Source organism: Mustela putorius, unplaced genomic scaffold (genome assembly GCF_011764305.1).
Source record: "Mustela putorius furo isolate JIRA1106 unplaced genomic scaffold, ASM1176430v1.1 tig00000196_pilon_pilon_pilon, whole genome shotgun sequence".
Classification (NCBI taxonomy): Eukaryota; Metazoa; Chordata; class Mammalia; order Carnivora; family Mustelidae; genus Mustela; species Mustela putorius.
The window spans coordinates 8,174,883-8,196,776 of record NW_025421310.1 but is presented as its reverse complement, the minus strand read 5'-3'; the positions used below and the strand labels follow the sequence as shown (position 1 = coordinate 8,196,776).

The 21,894-nt window shown below is 39.5% G+C and overlaps 2 protein-coding genes across 4 annotated transcripts in view; both read right to left on the bottom strand.

Moving 5' to 3' along the window:
• LOC101693311 (putative protein ZNF720) overlaps nucleotides 1-20,358 on the bottom strand; it is a 49,550-nt gene extending 29,192 nt beyond the window's left edge. Inside the window, exons 1-3 of one of the 2 annotated variants that reach the window (XM_045077388.1) lie at nucleotides 20,274-20,358; nucleotides 17,856-17,982; nucleotides 17,284-17,379 (exon numbers count right to left, since the gene is read on the bottom strand). In XM_045077388.1, the coding sequence (XP_044933323.1) occupies nucleotides 17,284-17,379; nucleotides 17,856-17,982; nucleotides 20,274-20,303 (253 nt within the window). In that variant the 5' untranslated portion in view covers nucleotides 20,304-20,358. Of the gene's footprint in view, nucleotides 1-14,534; nucleotides 17,380-17,855; nucleotides 17,983-20,273 lie in introns of those variants that run through there. The other variant, XM_013049654.2, reaches the window with a different exon arrangement.
• LOC101693026 (putative protein ZNF720) overlaps nucleotides 17,931-21,894 on the bottom strand; it is an 84,427-nt gene continuing 80,463 nt past the window's right edge. The window contains exons 5-6 of one of the 2 annotated variants that reach the window (XM_045077437.1): nucleotides 20,274-20,352; nucleotides 17,931-17,982 (exon numbers count right to left, since the gene is read on the bottom strand). In XM_045077437.1, the coding sequence (XP_044933372.1) occupies nucleotides 20,312-20,352 (41 nt within the window). In that variant the 3' untranslated portion in view covers nucleotides 17,931-17,982; nucleotides 20,274-20,311. Of the gene's footprint in view, nucleotides 17,983-20,273; nucleotides 20,372-21,894 lie in introns of those variants that run through there. The other variant, XM_045077438.1, reaches the window with a different exon arrangement.

The following is a 21,894-nucleotide window of genomic DNA, read 5'->3' as shown; positions in this document are numbered from 1 at the left end:
AAAATTCCAAGCTACTCATAAGAACATACAAGGGCGTGCATGGCTAATGTGGGAGGGGGAGATAGCAGTGAAAGTTGGGTCTCTCTAATACAGGGAAGAAGTACAGCTGTGATGCCTGTGCCATCGGAACGGAGATGAGGAGACAGCACTAGAGATGATTTTGAAAGAAAACAAGTAAAATTTGTATTTCTAGATTCAGGGTCATTAATGCAGCCTTGGACAAGTGTCCAAGTGGGGAGCACTTAAGGATTTCACTTCACAACTATATCCTATAAATTTTTCATCTCTTCCCTTGGACTACATCATGACTCCTAATAGAATGTTGTTTTCTTCCTAAGTTAGAACATCTACTAACATCAGTACCATCCCATGTTTATTCCCTTCAAATCAATGTTAAAACAACCCAGGATTCATAAAGTCTTGAAGTTTTCATTTACCAAATTGTTGCAGTGATGTGAATAACATGGATAATATCATTTCCAAGAAGGGAAAAGTACAATAAGTACAGAAATCTTAATGTTCTTCTCCAATTGAAAAGAAAAGACATGAAATGTGTCAATTCAACTACATAGAATATGATCACTGTAGAATTATACCCATATTCAAATTAACATTGAACACCATGTGCTTTCTTGCAATCTAATCATGAAACTCATGAGCAAGTCATATAAGCAATAGTTCCTGAATATTGGGGGAAGGAAAACAGAGTACATCCTACATGAGTCATAGCCAGGTAGACAATGTAGGATTTGCATGGGGAGATTCTCAAAACAACATATATGACGTTTAGGCAAAATAAATACAATGCAATGTAGAGAAAATTATTCCCATTATGAACCTTTGTTTTTGTTAGGAAATCATCAACTTTAAAAAAAAATTTTTTATTTTTTATAAACATATAATATATTTTTATCCCCGGGGTACAGGTCTGTGAATCGCCAAGTTTACACACTTCACAGCACTCACCATAGCACATACCCTCCCCAATGTCCATAACCCCACCCCGCCTTCTCCCAACACCCCTCCCCCAAGCAACCCCCAGTTTGTTTTGTGAGATTAAGAGTCACTTATGGTTTGTCTCCCTCCCAATCCCATCTTGTTTCATTTATTCTTCTCCTACCCACTTAACCCCCCATGTTGCATCACCACTTCCTCATATCAGGGAGATCATATGATAGTTGTCTTTTTCCAATTGACTTATTTCGCTAAGCAAGAAATCATCAACTTTTTTTTTTTTTTTTTTTTTTAATTTTTTTATTTTTATAAACATATATTTTTATCCCCAGGGGTACAGGTCTGTGAATCACCAGGTTTACACACTTCACAGCACTCACCAAATCACATACCCTCCCCAATGTCCATAATCCCACCCCCTTCTCCCAAACCCCCTCCCCCCGGCAACCCTCAGTTTGTTTTGTGAGATTAAGAGTCACTTATGGTTTGTCTCCCTCCCAATCCCATCTTGTTTCATTTATTCTTCTACCCACTTAAGCCTCCATGTTGCATCACCACTTCCTCATATCAGGGAGATCATATGATAGTTGTCTTTCTCTGCTTGACTTATTTCGCTAAGCATGATACGCTCTAGTTCCATCCATGTTGTTGCAAATGGCAAGATTTCATTTCTTTTGATGGCTGCATAGTATTCCATTGTGTATATATACCACATCTTCTTGATCCATTCATCTGTTGATGGACATCTAGGTTCTTTCCATAGTTTGGCTATTGTGGACATTGCTGCTATAAACATTCGGGTGCATGTGCCCCTTCGGATCACTACGTTTGTATCCTTAGGGTAAATACCCAATAGTGCAATTGCTGGGTCATAGGGCAGTTCTATTTTCAACATTTTGAGGAACCTCCATGCTGTTTTCCAGAGTGGCTGGACCAGCTTGCATTCCCACCAACAGTGGAGGAGGGTTCCCCTTTCTCCGCATCCTCGCCAGCATCTGTCATTTCCTGACTTGTTGATTTTAGCCATTCTGACTGGTGTGAGGTGATATCTCATTGTGGTTTTGATTTGTATTTCCCTGATGCCGAGTGATATGGAGCACTTTTTCATGTGTCTGTTGGCCATCTGGATGTCTTCTTTGCAGAAATGTCTGTTCATGTCTTCTGCCCATTTCTTGATTGGATTATTTGTTCTTTGGGTGTTGAGTTTGCTAAGTTCTTTATAGATTCTGGACACTAGTCCTTTATCTGATATGTCGTTTGCAAATATCTTCTCCCATTCTGTCAGTTGTCTTTTGATTTTGTTAACTGTTTCCTTTGCTGTGCAAAAGCTTTTGATCTTGATGAAATCCCAGTAGTTCATTTTTTCCCTTGCTTCCCTTGCCTTTTGCGTTGTTCCTAGGAGGATGTTGCTGCGGCAGAGGTCGAAGAGGTTTGCTGCCCGTGTTCTCAAGGATTTTGATGGATTCCTTTCGTACATTGAGGTCCTTCATCCATTTTGAGTCTATTTTCGTGTGTGGTGTAAGGAAATGGTCCAATTTCATTTTTCTGCATGTGGCTGTCCAATTTTCCCAGCACCATTTATTGAAAAGGCTGTCTTTTTTCCATTGGACATTCTTTCCTGCTTTGTCGAAGATTAGTTGACCATAGATTTGAGGGTCTATTTCTGGGCTCTCTATTCTGTTCCATTGATCTATGTGTCTGTTTTTGTGCCAGTACCATGCTGTCTTGATGATGACAGCTTTGTAATAGAGCTTGAAGTCCGGAATTGTGATGCCACCAACGTTGGCTTTCTTTTTCAATATCCCTTTGGCTATTCGAGGTCTTTTCTGGTTCCATATAAATTTTAGAATTATTTGTTCCATTTCTTTGAAAAAGATGGATGGTACTTTTATAGGAATTGCATTAAATGCGTAGATTGCTTTAGGTAGCATAGACATTTTCACAATATTTATTCTTCCAATCCAGGAGCATGGAACATTTTTCCATTTCTTTGTGTCTTCCTCAATTTCTTTCATGAGTACTTTATAGTTTTCTGAGTATAGATTCTGTGTCTCTTTGGTTAGGTTTATTCCTAGGTATCTTATGGTTTTGGATGCAATTGTAAATGGGATTGACTCCTTAATATCTCTTTCTTCTGTCTTGCTGTTGGTGTAGAGAAATGCAACTGATTTCTGTGCATTGATTTTATATCCTGACACTTTACTGAATTCCTGTATAAGTTCTAGCAGTTTGGGAGTGCATTCTTTTGGGTTTTCCACATATAGTATCATATCATCTGCGAAGAGTGATAATTTGACTTCTTCTTTGCCGATTTGGATGCCTTTAATTTCCTTTTGTTGTCTGATTGCTGAGGCTAGGACCTCTAGTACAATGTTGAATAGCAGTGGTGATAATGGACATCCCTGCCGTGTTCCTGACCTTAGCGGAAAAGCTTTCAGTTTTTCTCCATTGAGAATGATATTTGCGGTGGGTTTTTCATAGATGGCTTTGATGATATTGAGGTATGTGCCCTCTATCCCTACACTTTGAAGAGTTTTGATCAGGAAGGGATGTTGTACTTTGTCAAATGCTTTTTCAGCATCTATTGAGAGTATCATATGGTTCTTGTTCTTTCTTTTATTGATGTGTTGTATCACATTGACTGATTTGCGGATGTTGAACCAACCTTGCAGCCCTGGAATAAATCCCACTTGGTCGTGGTGAATAATCTTTTTAATGTACTGTTGAATCCTATTGGCTAGTATTTTGTTGAGTATTTTCGCATCTGTGTTCATCAAGGATATCGGTCTATAGCTCTCTTTTTTGGTGGGATCCTTGTCTGGTTTGGGGATCAAGGTGATGCTGGCCTCATAAAATGAGTTTGGAAGTTTTCCTTCCATTTCTATTTTTTGGAACAGTTTCAGGAGAATAGGAATTAGTTCTTCTTTAAATGTTTGGTAGAATTCCCCCGGAAAGCCGTCTGGCCCTGGGCTTTTGTTTGTTTGGAGATTTTTAATGACTGTTTCAATCTCCTTACTGGTTATGGGTCTGTTCAGGCTTTCTATTTCTTCCTGGTTCAGTTGTGGTAGTTTATATGTTTCTAGGAATGCATCCATTTCTTCCAGATTGTCAAATTTATTGCCGTAGAGTTGCTCATAGTATGTTCTTATAATAGTTTGTATTTCTTTGGTGTTAGTTGTGATCTCTCCTCTTTCATTCATGATTTTATTTATTTGGGTCCTTTCTCTTTTCTTTTTGATAAGTCGGGCCAGGGGTTTATCAATTTTATTAATTCTTTCAAAGAACCAGCTCCTAGTTTCGTTGATTTGTTCTATTGTTTTTTTTGGTTTCTATTTCATTGATTTCTGCTCTGATCTTTATGATTTCTCTTCTCCTGCTGGGCTTAGGGTTTCTTTCTTGTTTCTTTCTCCAGCTCCTTTAGGTGTAGGGTTAGGTTGTGTACCTGAGACCTTTCTTGTTTCTTGAGAAAGGCTTGTACCGCTATATATTTTCCTCTCAGGACTGCCTTTGTTGTGTCCCACAGATTTTGAACCGTTGTGTTTTCATTATCATTTGTTTCCATGATTTTTTCAATTCTTCTTTAATTTCCCGGGTTGACCCATTCATTCTTTAGAAGGATACTGTTTAGTCTCCATGTATTTGGGTTCTTTCCAAACTTCCTTTTGTGGTTGAGTTCTAGCTTTAGAGCATTGTGGTCTGAAAATATGCAGGGAATGATCCCAATCTTTTGATACCGGTTGAGTCCTGATTTAGGACCGAGGATGTGATCTATTCTGGAGAATGTTCCATGTGCACTAGAGAAGAATGTGTATTCTGTTGCTTTGGGATGAAATATTCTGAATATATCTGTGATGTCCATCTGGTCCAGTGTGTCATTTAAGGCCTTTATATCCTTGCTGATCTTTTGCTTGGATGACCTGTCCATTTCAGTGAGGGGAGTGTTAAAGTCCCCTACTATCATTGTATTATTGTTGATGTGTTTCTTTGATTTTGTTATTAATTGGTTTATATAGTTGGCTGCTCCCACATTGGGGGCATAGATATTTAAAATTGTTAAATCTTCTTGTTGGACAGACCCTTTGAGTATGATATAGTGTCCTTCCTCATCTCTTATTATAGTCTTTGGCTTAAAATCTAATTGATCTGATATAAGGATTGCCACTCCTGCTTTCTTCTGATGTCCATTAGCATGGTAAATTCTTTTCCACCCCCTCACTTTAAATCTGGAGGTGTCTTCGGGCTTAAAATGTGTTTCTTGGAGGCAACATATAGATGGGTTTTGTTTTTTTATCCATTCTGATACCCTGTGTCTTTTGACAGGGGCATTTAGCCCATTCACATTCAGGGTAACTATTGAGAGATATGAATTTAGTGCCATTGTATTGCCTGTAAGGTGACTGTTACTGTATATGGTCTCTGTTCCTTTCTGATCTACCACTTGTAGGCTCTCTCTTTGCTTAGAGGACCCCTTTCAAGATTTCCTGTAGAGCTGGTTTGGTATTTGCAAATTCTTTCAGTTGTTGTTTGTCCTGGAAGCTTTTAATCTCTCCTTCTATTTTCAATGATAGCCTAGCTGGATATAGTATTCTTGGCTCCATGTTTTTCTCGTTTAGTGCTCTGAAAATATCATGCCAGCTCTTTCTGGCCTGCCAGGTCTCTGTGGATAAGTCAGCTGCCAATCTAATATTTTTACCATTGTATGTTACAGACTTCTTTTCCCGGGCTGCTTTCAGGATTTTCTCTTTGTCATTGAGACTTGTAAATTTTACTATTAGGTGACGAGGTGTGGGCCTATTCTTATTGATTTTGAGGGGCATTCTCTGAACCTCCTGAATTTTGATGCTCGTTCCCTTTGCCATATTGGGGAAATTCTCCCCAATAATTCTCTCCAGTATACCTTCTGCTCCCCTCTCACTTTCTTCTTCTTCTGGAATCCCAATTATTCTAATGTTGTTTCGTCTTATGGTGTCACTTATCTCTCGAATTCTCCCCTCGTGGTCCAGTAGCTGTTTGTCCCTCTTTTGATCAGCTTCTTTATTCTCTGTCATTTGGTCTTCTATATCACTAATTCTGTCTTCTGCCTCATTTATCCTAGCAGTGAGAGCCTCCATTTTTGATTGCACCTCATTAATAGCTTTTTTGATTTCACCTTGGTTAGATTTTAGTTCTTTTTTATTCTCCAGAAAGGGCTTTTATATCTCTCGAGAGGGTTTCTCTAATATCTTCCATGCCTTTTTCGAGCCCGGCTAGAACCTTGAGAATTGTCATTCTGAACTCTAGATCTGACATATTACCGATGTCTGTATTGATTAGGTCCCTAGCCTTCGGTACTGCCTCTTGTTCTTTTTTTTGTGTTGAATTTTTCCGTCTTGTCATTTTGTCCAGATAAGAGTAAATGAAGGGGCAAGTAAAATACTAAAAGGGTGGCAACAACCCCAGGAAAATATGCTTTAACCAAATTAGAAGAGATCCAAAATCGTGAGTGGGGAGAAAGGGGATAAAAAGAGGTTCAAAAAGGAAGAGAGAAAAAAGAAAAAAAAAAAAAAAAAAAAAGAAAAAAAAAAAAAGGAAAAGAAAAGAATTTTAAAAAAAGAAAACACCTAAGAAAAATGTAAAAAATATATATATATATATATTAGATAAACTAGTAAAAAATCGTTAAAAAAGAAAAAGGTAACAGTTAAAAAAAATAAAATTTTACCCGAAGGCGAGAAAAAAAAAAAAAAAAAATGAAAAAGAAAAAATTAAATTAACTGCAAGACTAAAAAAAATCACAGGAAAAAAGCCATGAGTTCCGTGCTTGGCTTTCTCCTCCTCTGGAATTCTGCTGCTCTCCTTGGTATTGAAACCGCACTCCTTGGTAGGTGAACTTGGTCTCGGCTGGATTTCTTGTTGTTCTTCTGGGGGAGGGGCCTGTTGTAGTGATTCTCAAGTGTCTTTGCCCCAGGTGGAATTACACCGCCCTTACCCGGGGCCGGGGTGAGTAATCCGCTCGGGTTTGCTTTCAGGAGCTTTTGTTCCCTGAGCGCTTTCCGTAGAGTTCCAGAGGACGGGAATACAAATGGCGGCCTCCTGGTCTCCGGCCCGGAGGAGCCGAGAGCCCAGGGCCCCACTCCTCAGTGCGCGCTCAGAGAACAGCGCCCAGTTACTCCCGTCTGCCTGACCTCCGGCCGCGCTCCGAGCTCACCGAGCCTGCGACCGGTTCAAGGTAACACGGAGCTGCGAGCTTACTGTCGGCTCTGTCTCTGTAGCCGGCTTTCCCGTTCCAATACCCGCAAGCTCTGCGACACTCAGACACCCCCGATCCTTCTGTGACCCTGCGGGACCTGAGGCCACGCTGACCCCGCGTGGGCTTCGCCCCGGTTTAGCCTCTGGAGCGATGTCCCTCAGCGGAACAGACTTTTAAAAGTCCTGATTTTGTGCGCGGTTGCTCCGCCGCTTGCCGGGAGCCGGCCCCTCCCCCCGGGGTCTATCTTCCCGTCGCTTTGGATTCACTTCTCCGCTGGTCCTACCTTTCAGAAAGTGGCTGATTTTCTGTTTCCAGAATTGCTGTTCTTCTTCTCTTCGATCTGCCGATGGATTTTCAGGTGTTTGCAATCTTTAGATAAGCTATCTAGCTGATCTCCGGCTAGCTGAAGCAGTCTCAGCTTGCTACTTCTCCGCCATCTTGACTCCTCCCCGAAATCATCAACTTTTAAATTTGGAAATTATCTCTTCAGATCCAAGATTCTCCTTCCTTCTGAAAATATACGTGTAAACACACACACGCACACACGCACACATACTTGTTCCTAGTTAGTTCTTTTACTCCAAAATACATCTTTAGCTCAGTATCACATATTGTATTCTGTGCACATCAAAACTATAAACCTCTGTGTTCTGTATGCTGACAAAAACAATATAAGCAGAGAAAAATATAGGGTGACATTTTCAAAATACTGATTGAGAATTCTGTAAATATAGCTAATATTATCTTAGTGAGTATCTTAGTGATTTTGTTCAATTAGCTGTAGTTAAGTAGAACCCCTGGGCATTAGACACATGAGCCACAGTTCAATTAAAAAAAACAAAGATATTGAAGTAAAGTTTACTACTCAGAGATCCTGGAAGATGTACATAATATATCTTGGGACACTGTGAAGAGGTCAAGACCGAGTGTAGGCCGAGAAAATGGCAAGAACCAGAGCAGATGTCTTTCTTAGGGTCCATGGTTGGTGTGCTCCGGAGTTCCTGGGCCAAAGTCCAGAATGCACAATTCAAACCAAAATGAACAGAGTATGGTAAGTTGTGCGGGGGTCTTCCTTAAGGGATGCTTATAGTAAGTATACTGAGAGTGGACACATTTTCACATTTACTACTGGGGAGGTCATATAGGAACTTACCTTCGCTTATGACTGTGGGCTTTTGTCTAGTGTATGTGCTGTTGGGTGGATCTACAGTCAGTTCACATGCCCTGAATGCAGTCCGGTTATACAAACTGGAATCCAAGGCAGCAGTATCAAGAAATTGTTTAGCTACACTCTCAATAATACTTCTATATCATCCTTATTAAAAATACCATGTCAGGGGCACCTGGGTGGCTCAGTGGGTTAAGCCTCTGCCTTCGGCTCAGGTCATGATCCCAGGGTCCTGGGATCGAGCCCCACATCAGGCTCTCTGCTCTGCAGGAAGCCCGCTTCCTCCTCTCTCTCTGCCTGACTCTCTGCCTAGTTGTGATCTCTGTCTGTCAAATAAATAAATAAAATCTTAAAAAAAAATTTATAAAAAAAAAAAATACCATGTCAGAGCAGTTCAAATAGAAAGAAAAGATGTAATACATAAATGTGGGGAAAATTAATCTCAAATAATTTGAGATTTAGGGCCACTAGGAACAAAACATTAGTGATACCATCCCACAGCTTTAACAAGTGCCCCTTGAAAACTGCAGGGGTTCGGTGTACCCACCCCCGTGCAGTTGAAAATCTGTGTATAATCTGACTTCCCAACACTTGATAACTTACAGTTCAATAGAAGCCTTAGCAAGAACAGTCAATTAATACATACTCATGTAAGTGTTATATTTGGTATTCCTACAAAAAAGGAAGCTCAAGAGAAGACAGTGTTAAGAAAATCAGAAGGAGATACTACATACATAATACTGCTATAAATAGATCTGACTGTAAGTGGACCCATACAGTTCAAACCCATGTTGTTCAAGGAGCAAGTGTACTTTGTCTGTCTACCTGCAACCTTGATGATCTTGAGGCAGGCTAAAGTGGTGCAGGATAACACTTCACATAATATATATCAATATTAACACATTAAATCCATTCAGTGTTATGAATGAAAATATATTGAGTTCAAATGCACTGTAAACAAACTATTGCAAAATCATTGTATAATCACTGGTCAAAATACCCATCACAAGATTCAAGAAACATTCTTGTTCCTCTGATATAATGATCTCTGAGTTGTGCATCTGAGTCTTTTCAAACTGAGGCTAATTATTGAGTAAACGTGGATTCACAATAATTTTACACCCTTTTATGGAAGTGTTCCCTATTCATCCCTCAGTTATCTGTGAAAATTTATTTCAACAGAATAGCTAATGTTCTTGACTTGCAGAAATTCCTATGAAGATACATCCAGCTTTAAATAAAGTAACACCATATTCTTCGTAAACAGCAACCAACAAAAATACTTAAAATTTAGAATGTTTGTTTTACTTTAAAATGCAAATAATAATGTCCTGCATACTTAATTCATCATGACTTATTTTACTCTTATATGTCAACCACAAACAACTTTCTTCATACATTTTACATTACAGCACCTTTAATGGCCCATGGAAAAGTAGGTGTGAATGAATTCTCATCATACAACAGCCCCTCATGTCTGTGAGACAGCAACAATGAAATCATTTTGCATGCCCATGAGCACTTAAGTCTTAGCATGAGATGATTTAAGAGTAAATTGCCATGGAAAATATCTCCAATACGGTCAAAAGAAAAAAAGAGACACAGTGAAACTAATTACCCCTTTCCAGACATTCAACCTCCTTGATCCTTTCAGTAATATTAACAAATACCTTTGACCATTGAATAACATGGGTTTGAACAGTGTGGGTCTACTTATACATAGATATATTTTCTTATAAATATAGTACAACAGTGTAAGCATGTTTTCTCTTTGTTATGATTTCCTTAATATTTTTTCTCCACTTTAGTTTATTATAAAAATCCTGCAGAGAATATGGACGATATACTAAGAATGGGATGATTAAATGTTAATGTTCTACGTGAGGTTTTGAGTCAACAATACCGTATCTGCATGGTAAAGTAGGAATGGTTTTAAGTTTGGGGACTCAAAAATTACACACATATTTTCAGTTCTAGAGGGGGTTGGTGTCCCTCATGCCTGCACTATCCAATGCTACAATGTAATCGATCTAAATAATTTAAATTTGGAGTTTTCTCAATAATAAATATGCTGATTCAGAATCTTATCTGAAAAGTGGTACCGATTTACTACTTTCTGCTGTGACTTCTCTGATTTTATTTCTTTATTAAAGATTTATTTATTTTGGAGAGAGAGAGAACAGAAGGAGGGACAGAGGGAAAGGGAGAGAGAGAAGACCAAGTATTTGGTACAGAGTCTGACCTGGAGCTCAATCCCAGGAACCTGAGATCGTGAGCTGAGCTGAAGTCAAGAGTTGGACACTTAACAAAGAGGGCCACCTAGGCACTCCTTCTCTGATTATGTATTTGCCTTTCCTTTGCATACTTTGCCAATTATTTCCATCTTTAATTTTTTAAATTCATCTTTAATTTATTTTATAAAGTTTCTTTTTTCCTGAAGTCTATATTAAAAAGAGATTATCCATGAATCATCACATTTCTATCCAGTCTGCTTGCTCTGATGTTGAGTAAAATTTCAGTTCCAGGTAAAGACTTTACAACCATTCTTATATATATATATATATATATATATATATTTATTTATTTATTTACTTGCTTATTTATTTATTTTTATTTGACAGACGGAGATCACAAGCAGGCAGAGAGAGAGAGAGGGAAGCAGGCTCCCCGCTGAGCAGAGAGGCCGATGTGGGGCTCGATCCCAGGACCCTGGGATCATGACCTGAGTCGAAGGCAGAGGCTTTAACCCACTGAGCCACCCAGGCGCCCCTTTACCACCATTCTTGACGTTTGTAAGGTATCTCCCCAGTATATATAATTTCATGTTGAATACTTCCAATTATTAATTAAATATTACCACATTCTTTACATTTGTAGAGTTCATACAGTATGCATGTTGTAATGTTCAGGAAGTTTATAGTTCAGCTTAAAGACTTTGCCACATTTTTTTACATTTGAATTCTCCTCCACTATGTATTACCATGTATGGATAATATTTGAGAGCTAACGACTTTACCAATTACTTAACATTTATGAGATTTCTTTCCATTATAAAATGTCTGTTGTTGAGTGGTGCTTGGGTGGCTCAATGGGTTAAAGCCTCTGCTTTTAGCTCAGGTCACGATCCCAGGGTCCTGGGATCAAGCCCCATATGGGGCTCTCTGCTCAGCAGGGAGCCTGCTTCCTCCTCTCTCTCTGCCTGCCTCTCTGTTTGTGATCTCTGTCTGTCAAATAAATAAATAAAATCTCAAAAAAAAAAAAATGTCTATTGTTGAGTGAGTCTTGAAGACTAGTTAAGGGCGCCTGGGTGGCTCAGTGGGTTAAGTGGGTTAAGTGGGTTAAATGAATAAAATCTTTAAAAAAAAATTTTTTTGCCACACTTAATACCTTTTTTTAAAAAAAGATTTTATTTACTTATTTGACAGAGAGAAAGAAATCACAAGTAGGCAGAGAGGCAGGAAGAGAGAGAGGGGGAAGCAGACTCCCTATTGAGCAGAGAACCTGATGGGGGGCTTGATCCCAGGACCCAGAGATCATGACCTGAGCCCAAGGCAGAGGCTTAACCCACTGAGCCACCCAGGTGTCCCCACTTAATACCTTTTTAAGTTTTCACTTGATGAAGGATATAATGATTGGAGCTTTCTGAAAAGAATTTCCCACATTTATTAATATGATAATGGTTCTCTGGAAATTGAGTTCTCTGATGTTTGTTAGGATCTGACACTTGACTGACATCTTCCCCAGATTCATTACATTGGTTTAAGTTTTATCTCCTTTATAAATACCTCGTGATTATGGAAAATAGAGTCCTCATTAAAGGCCTTCCTAAGTTCACAAGACATGAAAACTTGTTCCAATTTAAGTATTATCTAATAAGTATTCCACAGTGATGTTTTGATAAAAATCCTTCTGTGCTAATTGAATTTAGAGAATATGCAACAAGGAGGGATAATGTGTTGGTGGGAGAATAATGAACCCTCTATAAAGGACTTCTCAAATCAATCACATTTAGAATTTTTATCTTCATTTTTAAATGTCTAACATTCAGAAATGCATTAGTGAATGATTAAATCACTCTTAAATTTGAAATGGCTTGAATGAAACTTTCTTTTTTTTTTTTTTTTAAGATTTTATTTATTTATTTGACAGAGATCACAAGTAGGCAGAGAAGCAGGCAGAGAGAGAGGAAGGAAAGCAGGCTCCCTGCTGAGCAGAGCCCAGTGCGGGGCTCGATCCCAGGACCCTGGGATCATGACCTGAGCCAAAGGCAGAGGCTTTAACCCACTGAACCATCCAGGCACCCCTGAATGAAACTTTCAACACGAACTAGGTGACTTCCCAAAATATCCGAATGTCCTTCTAGAGAATATGTACGTTGAAAAATGGATTATTATTGCTAGGTTCAAAGACATTGTTCTGTGAATGACTTAAGGTGTGTTTTTTCCCTGAATATTTTCCCTCCTTGATCTGGTCTGTCAGTAGGATTTCATTATGGTAATTTTCCCACTTGGGTTATGTCCATCATAACATCCTGCCTGCCTGCCTTTCACTACCCCCATCACCTTCCCAGTCATTCATTAAGTATAAATACTCAGGGCAAGTGCTGCCACATCTTTCCATATCACTCCAGAAAACAAATCTTCTTCGCTGGTCTTTCCCAATAGGCCTATGGTATGTGGAAAGACACAACGGAAAGATAGAAAATAAGTTATACCATTCACTGTACTGTTAAAATTCTAATGTGAAAAATTAATACACATTACAGTACATCATCCATGAGAAAAAGGAAGCACCAGGGTTTTGTTCTATCATGAAGACAAAAATGAATCAACTTGCCTTCTGGAGTGCTCCAGAAGGCATTTAGAACACAGCACCCCCAAGTATAAAAAAAAAAGAGCCACATGGAAGAGACAAAGAAAGTTTGTGACGCTTGACCACAAAAGCTGCTCACCCTCCCTCACTCTCCACGGCAGCACTGTGAGAACACTCTTACCTCCCCTCAGGAGAGAAACAAATGAGTGACCTGTATGTTCAAGGCTTCAGAGGCCTGGCTTCTTTCCTGCTACCCGCTGGAATAGTTCTAGTCATGTGTGACACGGAAGGCAGAAGGAATGAGCACGCCCTCTTAATGTCCTATAATGGTTGCTCAGAGAAAAGGTGATCAGTTTGTTCAAACAATGGAGAGACCATGTAGTTGAAGGCAGAGAGAGGAAAGTGTCATGGGCTCTAATGTGAACTACAATTTTTTAAACTGGGGAATTAACAAAAACTGAGATGAGACAAATGAAAGAATACAGAATATGTCTGACAGGCCCCTGAAATTACTAATCTATGTGTTCTCCTGCAGAAACCAAGTTCAGAATACATGGCTAGGTGGCTATTTTTTTTTTAATTACCTAATTTGAACAAATGATCACAAGGCATATAAAGAAATAGAAAAATGTGTTTCAATCAGAGGAACAAAATAAATCTCCAAAACTGGCCCTAAATTAATAAAGAATTATTAGTTGCCTGACACAGAATCAAATAACCATCACAAAGATGCTAATGGAGAAAGAAGAGAAAACAGATAGTGTAACTAATTGTTATCAGGAAAACTATGCATGAACAAAACAAAAAGCAAAGGAGACAGGAAATGTAACAACAATCTACCACAAATTGGGAGCTGAAGAGTACAATCACTGAATTTGAAAACACAACAAAGGGTCAGTCACAGACTTGATCAAGCAGAAAAAGAATGAGACAACTTAAGGATGCTTTGTTTTAAATTATCTACTGAGAGGACAAAAAAAAATGTGGAAAAGGACGGAGTCTAAGTGACTCATGGAACATCAACAAATGGACCAATATGTACACTAAGGGGACCCCAAAGGGAGAGGAGAGTGAAAGGGGCCAGAGTTTTTACATGAAGAACTAAAGACTTGGTGCGCCTGGGTGGCTCAGTGGGTTAAAGCCTCTGCTTTCAGCTCAGGTCATGATCCCAGGGTCCTGGGTTCGAGCCCCGCATCAGGCTAACTGCTCAGCAGGGAGCCTGCTTCCCCTCCTCTCTCTCTGCCTGCCTTTCTGATGAGGGAGCAGGAGGCTGGCTGAGGACAAAGCAGAACCTGACTTAGGTTCTGGGACTTCATCATTTCTGCCTACTTGTGATCTCTCTCTGTCAAACAAATAAATAAAATCATAAAAAAAAATAAAGAACTAAAGACTTGTACTTCCCACATGTGTGGAGAAAGGGGACAAATGCAACAAGGCTGGTAAATTTAAAGTAGGATACACGTTAAGACATGAATACAGTGCCATATTATAATTAACCTATGAAAAATCCCAAGTGAAAATAGAATTTTGGAACAGCATGACAAAGGCAATTCAACTCATCTTGTACAAGAGAGGACCTGTAAGATTAGTAGTGGGATTCACAGCAGACCTTACAGGAAAAAGTGCAGGAAACAATATATTCAAGCACTGAAAGATCAAAATATAACCACCAAGAATACGCTATCTGGCAAAACTGATTTCCATGAATGCAGAAATGAAGACTTTCCTAAGTAACAACTGCTCTAAGTTTACCAGTAGATCTGTCCTACAAGAACCATTAAAGGAAGTCTTTCTAGGTGAAATAAAAGGATTCTAAGCAGAAACTGAAATCACACGCGAACACAAGCTCTCCATAAACATAAATATTCACACACTCATAGTAATCTACAGTGTTAATGAGGTAGCACAAGTCACTTTTATTTCTGCTAGAGAATTAAAAAACAATAAAAGCATAAATATCATAAGTCTAGGTAAATAAGTATATGACATAAAAGACAGAATTTGTGATACTGATAACAGAAAGTGGGTTCAGGGTTGGAAATAAGTAGAAGAGTTTTCTATGAAATTGACAATATCAGTTTAAAATTATTTAATTGTTAAAATAAATAAATAAATTATTTGTTATGCCTTTAACAAATTTTGAGCAAGGTAACCACAAAAAAATTTTACTCCAAGGCAGCCCCAAAGAAAATATGTATAGAAGACACCAAAGTTGATGGGAATGGAATCAAAGCACATTATGGGTAGAATGCTGCAATTAAAGATAAAATTGAACACATAAACATGATAGAAGTAGAAATTGTTTAAACACTGCTTTCCATTCACAGAAAGTGTTTCTCTCATGCAAAGAGACTACACATTCTGCAAGAGGTGATGAGATTAATCGTATTCATGTGGCAACTCATCTGCACACGACGTATACTCACTGAACACTAACCAGTCAAAGAAATGCACCAGAGGAGTCACAACCAAAGCATGTATGGGTGGAAATTGTACAGATATATATGTAATTTTATTAGTAAAGAGCATAAACCTGATTCATATTTAAGTTAAATTCACACTGTCTAGAAATGTATGAAGTTGACAACTCTCATCCTATAACAAGGCACACAGGTAAAAATGATACCACAACTAAATAATGTTATGGAAGGTCCCATACAAAAGGAAGCATATTATTATGGAACTCTAGAACCAGAAGAAGGCAACATTTAACCAAAAAGAAATCAACATAAAAATAGGCAAATTTTTAAAAGGGAATCTTCTTTATAACTCTAATTTCAAACTGTGACTGTGTAATGATGAAAAACAAGCATTTTGAATTACTGGCATGCCTTCACTGGCAGTAAGCTTGGAAAGAATATTCATTAATACAATCATGAAAAGCTCTAATGGAAAATTTTATGACTAAGTATTTAAAAAATGTATTATGTTATTAATATATTCCTCCTCTTACACAGAATGCAAGGTTCTAAACCATTCTTCAGAACCAAGCACTGAAACAAAAACCTTTCATTTTAAAATAAAAACAACATGAAAATTGTAAAATGGGCCAGCAAACACTTTATAAGAAATAAATATTTGGGATTAAATTCAGATATATTCTGAGGAAAGTAGAAGAGAAGACTAATGGCTAATTTTTCCTGTAAATGTAAAACTGGATTTATAAACAAGATTTTTTTTTAAAGTATAGAAATTTTACCAATTATCCACCATACTTGTAAGCAAATGTCCATGTCATAACACAAGTTTTCATGTAAAAAAATTTAGAGATGAATCTGATATATAACTAATTAAGTGAAAACACACTTGATGAAGTCAAAGAACTTCATATCATACAAAATTATAAAATGATGTGGTTATGAATAAATAAGGTTTATTATAGCCTGCAAGTTCTGAGTTCTAAATGTTCTAGCTCCCATATGGCATTAATTACCAAGAAATTCTAGAATTCAAATTGATATATTAAATTATTTCACCACTGAGAAATGGAACACAGAGTGGAAATTTCTAATGTTAGCTGATAAAAAGAAAAATGAACTTTTATAGTGAAAGAAAGGAGTATACCTTTAATTGCAGGAAGGTGTTTTGTTACCTGATGAATTTAGTGAGTCTCCATTATGTACAATTAAGATTAAAGCTTCCATAACATTGGAAAGCATAAATCAGAAAACATTTGATATCTGTCTCCACGGTTCTGGGATTTCTACACCAAACCCCAATATGCCAGCCACTACCCTGACACGCTTCTCACACGAAGCAAAGCAGAACTTATAAAGGGCTTAGCACAGCGTTCCTCAGAAATAGGATGACCTCCCCAGGGCCCTCACGGCAGTGGAGAAGCTCTCAGATTATGGAGGTCCTCCCACTCCAAGGGGAGTCTCCTGGCCCTCCCTGTGGACGTGTTGGACCATCACTGGAGCTAAAGAAGAATCCTTAGAGAATGTAAGAGCTTGATAATGGTGAAGAGCAGATGTTCCTCTGTGAGAGGGAGAGAAATAACACTACGCTTCTCAAACTAATTTCTGTTCAGGAAAACTATTAGAACCATAGCATAAGGTCTACCTTCCTCCTTCAGACCTGCACCTCCGCTCTGTCATCTTCCTCATTCATTCCCACATACCTGGATGGAAGGCTACTGACTCCTTTCTCTTCACATCCCAGAGCTGCTTCTCTTGCTCCAAAAAGATGACCAGGTCTGGCTTCCACACAACGAGACCTGTTTATTAGATAAAATGACTAGGAGTATTACTGGAGATTCTAACTTTCATTCTACTATTGTGCTCAGTGGGGAAGAGAGAACATTCCAGAATTCTAGAAAAGGATTTCTCAAACACTGTTGACCAACAGCCCCTTTAGAACATGTGGTAGTTCCAAACAGTCACATCATGACCTCCACTTCCAAGTACAAAATACAATTATAAGGAATAAGAATTGGAGTTGATGATGTGGGCAGTACTATTTTATGCTTTCAATGTTCAGTATTAACACTAATCTACAGAAGTGATGATGTTCCCAAGGAAGGGGACGCTAAGGCTGAAAAGGAAACATCATGAAGATTTTTCTCTCCATCTACAACCCCCCACTTACTTCCCTTTCTGCCTGGATCTGAATTCTAATCATTCAAAGAGGAATACTCTAATAGACAATCTTCAAAGGAGGGAAAAACCCCCTTGGTTTGGGAAATCTTCTCACCCAGGAAGAGGAGGTGTCCGTAGTTCTCCAACATCACATCCCTGTACAGTTCCCGCTGAGTGTGGGTCAGGCGTCCCCACTCCTCCTGAGAGAATTCTATGGCCACATCCCTGAATGTCAGCAGTCCCTGTAAGAAATACCACAGTCACCAAGGGGCCATTGACAGAGTTCACAATGGTACCTAAGTTGAAAGAGGGAGTTAATGTCACCAGCTAGACCCCAAGACCTGACCTTCAGGGCCCACCTGCTTGTACCCACCAATTTTATCCTACATTTTACTTAACCTTCTCTTCCCACCTTATCTTTTACTTCAGTCGAAAGACCCCATGGGCAGAGCCTCCTGTGTTGGAAACAGAAACTATCCAACAAAAAGTTTTGACTGCCCTGAGGAAGCACTTGGGCCTGCCTAGTTTGATTTGAACCCCTGACTCATACCTATGTATGAAAATCTCCACTGAAGGAGAAGCAAAGACATCATTTTCATAACATACAAAGTATGTATACAAGTATTGTCATCACAAGCATGTGTGACCATATGCCCAACTCTATGTAAGATGATAAAGCCCCTCTTGCTGAGTTTCCATCTGAACCCCCAAGTAAAAGGACACCCCCCCCCCCCCCCCCCCCCCCGCTCTGGGAGTCTCTGAAGTTATTCCCTGTGATCTCCTTATTGGCTGCAAATCAAGTTTCCTTTGTGTCACAGGCTCATCTGCTGTAGTTTCTATCTGTGACTCTATTATACTTCAGGATTTTAAGACATTCAGACACGTTAATTAAGTGATTCTTGTTTTGTTTTGCTTGAAAATACAAAGAAGTTGGGGTGCCTGGGTGGCTCAGTGGGTTAAAGCCTCTGCTTTCGGCTCAGGTCATGATCCCAGGGTCCTGGGATCCAGCCCCACATCGGGCTCTCTGCTCAGCAGGAGCCTGCTTCCTCCTCCCTCTCTGTCTGCCTCTCTGCCTACTTGTGATCTCTGTCTGTCAAATAAATAAATAAATCTTTAAAAAAAAAGAAAATACAAAGAAGTAAATAGAGGGTCACTCTGTGAACTATGTGTGGAGTAAAATAAAACCTACAAGATGGAGGTCTGACTTAGAACTTCCCATCCCAGAAATCATGATCTCTGCTACACGAAGGTGAAAGCCTTTGTTGTCCAGTGGAAACAGACCTGAAGGGGCCTGCGAGCTAAAGGTAAAAAAAAAGTATTCTTGAGACATTTTTGGTGCCAGAAAACTGTTTTTATTAAAGCACAGGGACAGGACCCCAGGGCAGAAAGACCTACACTGTTCTTGTGAGAAGCCATTAGTAATACAGTTTTATGTTGGAGGTAGAAATAAAGGAAGTTTCTGCAGGGATTTTCATATGTTAAAGAGGACTTACAGGATTCTGGAGGTCTGGCTATTGTCAAGCTGGTAGCTTTTAGCCTCTAGCAGAGCATTAACATTAAGGCAGTTGGGAATTCCTGATGCAATGTCATACTCTTGCCAGTCTCAAGTATTTATCAACGGTCTGCAAGTTGAATTTCAGTTTACCTACATTTCTTCTACCTCGGTTCTCAACAGAAACTAGAAGCAAGAGAAACTCAGAAGGAAAAGTTTCCACTTTAACTGTGAAGGTTTCTGCATATCCCTCAGCAAATCCGTCTAAGATCCTTAAGAGTGATAATGGGGAAAATTCAAACTTCATAGGGGAGAAATCTGTCAGAAAGCACCAACCCAAGTAAAAGAAGGTAACAGATCAGTGCTTTAGGCATCCTCAAGGATCTATTATTAATGGTGTGTTCTTTTGTCCCCAAACGGTAAATCAGAATATAAACTATTATGAGAATACAGTGCATTTATATGAAGTTCAATCACACATAGTTTCCATGTCCTGTAATATCTAGCAACTTTAAATAGAGTATCTTTTTCACATTCTAGAGAGCAATCCTCCTCTTTTTTTCTAAAACTTCTTGAGTTATTCTGGGTTTCAAATCCATTGTGTTTGTTCATGCAATTCCTTACTCCTGGTCTACACAGGGCTCAGAAAGAATCCAGATGGAACCTAACAAGAAATGTTTTCCTTGACTGATATCCAAGGCCGGAGCCGATCAGCAGCAGGAATCTGGGACTCGGTGCTGTCCTCTGCGGGTCTGTCACCAAGGGACTATTGATGGCATTTGCAGAACTTTAATTCAAAGGGACAATTGTTGATAGACCATTGAAAGACAGGTTGGAGACAAGGGAGAGAAGGCTCTGGAATATAGGGGGGGAAGTCTTCTAAAGACTTAACCTTGAGTCATTTTTGAAAATGTTTTAAAATTAGGGGAACACATAAAGCAGAAACAACGTGACTAGAGGAATCAATATTCGCAATTTCTAAATGAACGGGATTTTGGGATAAAGAGTGATGCGCCATCTGACTTGGGACGCAAGGCTTACCTGAGAACGGGCCATTTCTTCTTCTTTCATGTTGTCCTCTAGATTTCTTTGTCAGAAGAGATTCGTGGAGAAATCACAGCTGCATCAGGAGAAAATGCCTTTAAAGCCACCAACAGTGCGTCAGCACCTCTAAACTGCTCGGCCTGACAGCAGGACTTTGAAATGCAGAAAAGGCCCAAATTCCCAGTCCTTTGTGTCAGAGCCTTTCAGAAACTATGAGCTCCTACTTGAAGACCAATCCCTGACTTTTCCTTCTCTGCTTTCAGGGGGCCCCCCCTCCCACCAATGCCCACAAATTCAGCTTCAGCATAGGAACTGCATGCTGCACAGACCTGAGCCTCCCAGACTCCTGCAACAGAGACCCCGTTACCTCTCCGTGAGCCAGAAACTCTACTCAAGTCTCATAAATTAATGGGGAGCCCTCGTGCTTAATCCTGGCCTCACTGTGGATCACCTGCAGTCCTTAATTATAACAGCATTGTCTTTTCCACCCACACCAATAGGCAGAATCTGAGGAGGAGGGCACCGGCAATGATCGGTTTTGAAACTCCACACGTGATCCTATTGGGAAGCATTTGGGGGAGGTGACCAGGCAAAGGACAGCAACCAAGGCTAGAATTGTTATCCAGATTTAAATCCATGCCTTTTCCACTGGCCAGTTTCTGGAGATTTATACATTCTCTGTCTTTCTGCTCAGCACAGGGAGACACCCTTACAAATGGAGCTTTCCCTTATAAATGCAAATATCTCTTACAAAAGTCAACATACTGGGTTTCAGAGCTTTTCCTTTGTCTGCTGTTTCTTTAAAATAACAGCCTAGTGGCGCCTGGGTGGCTCAGTTGGATGAGAGTCAGACTTGATTTCGGCTCAGGTCATGATCTCAGGGTCATGAGGTCAGGCTCTGCGGAGCAAGGAGCCTGCTTAAGATTCTCTCCCTCTTCTCTCCTCCCCCGTCACCCCCAGCTCAGTCACACATTCTCTCTCAAAAAACAAAAAGAACAAAAACAAACAAACAAAAAAAAACAGTATAACATAATCCTTATGGCAAAACACAAATTTTGGGATGGTACAAGGCTCTTCTTAAATAGGCAAATATTTATTTTCCTAAGTATCTGCCAGTTTCCCAAAGTGAATGTCGTTTTTATATTCCCATCAGCAATAGAAAAGAATTCGCATTTCTCAGTATTTCAGAAATGTGGTGTGTTACCCTTTTCCTTGATTTTAGCCCTTCTAGAAAATATTGAGTGATTCCTCCCTGTAAAATATGAAGTGGTCTTAATACAGCTATTCTGGCGACTCAAAGGGAAACCACTTAAAAGCATCCTGCTGAACAAAAACCAAAATAGCTGCATTAAAATGTCAGCAAGGCTTGATATTAAACTAAGTATCCTTTTTCATTTCAGCAAGCTTCCCCTCCCCCTTTTTTCGTCTTCTTCCCCCCTGCCCCCCAGGAATCCAGGACCACTCTGAAAACCTAGTGAATAAGGCTGGGAGCACAAACACAATTCCTGTTGAAACCGGCTAGATCCTGTATTGCCCTACAACCCCCCCCCCCAGCCCCTTCCCCTGGGTGGGCTTGCAGTTTTGAAGGCCCTGACCTGCTGCAGCCTTGTCTGCTGAG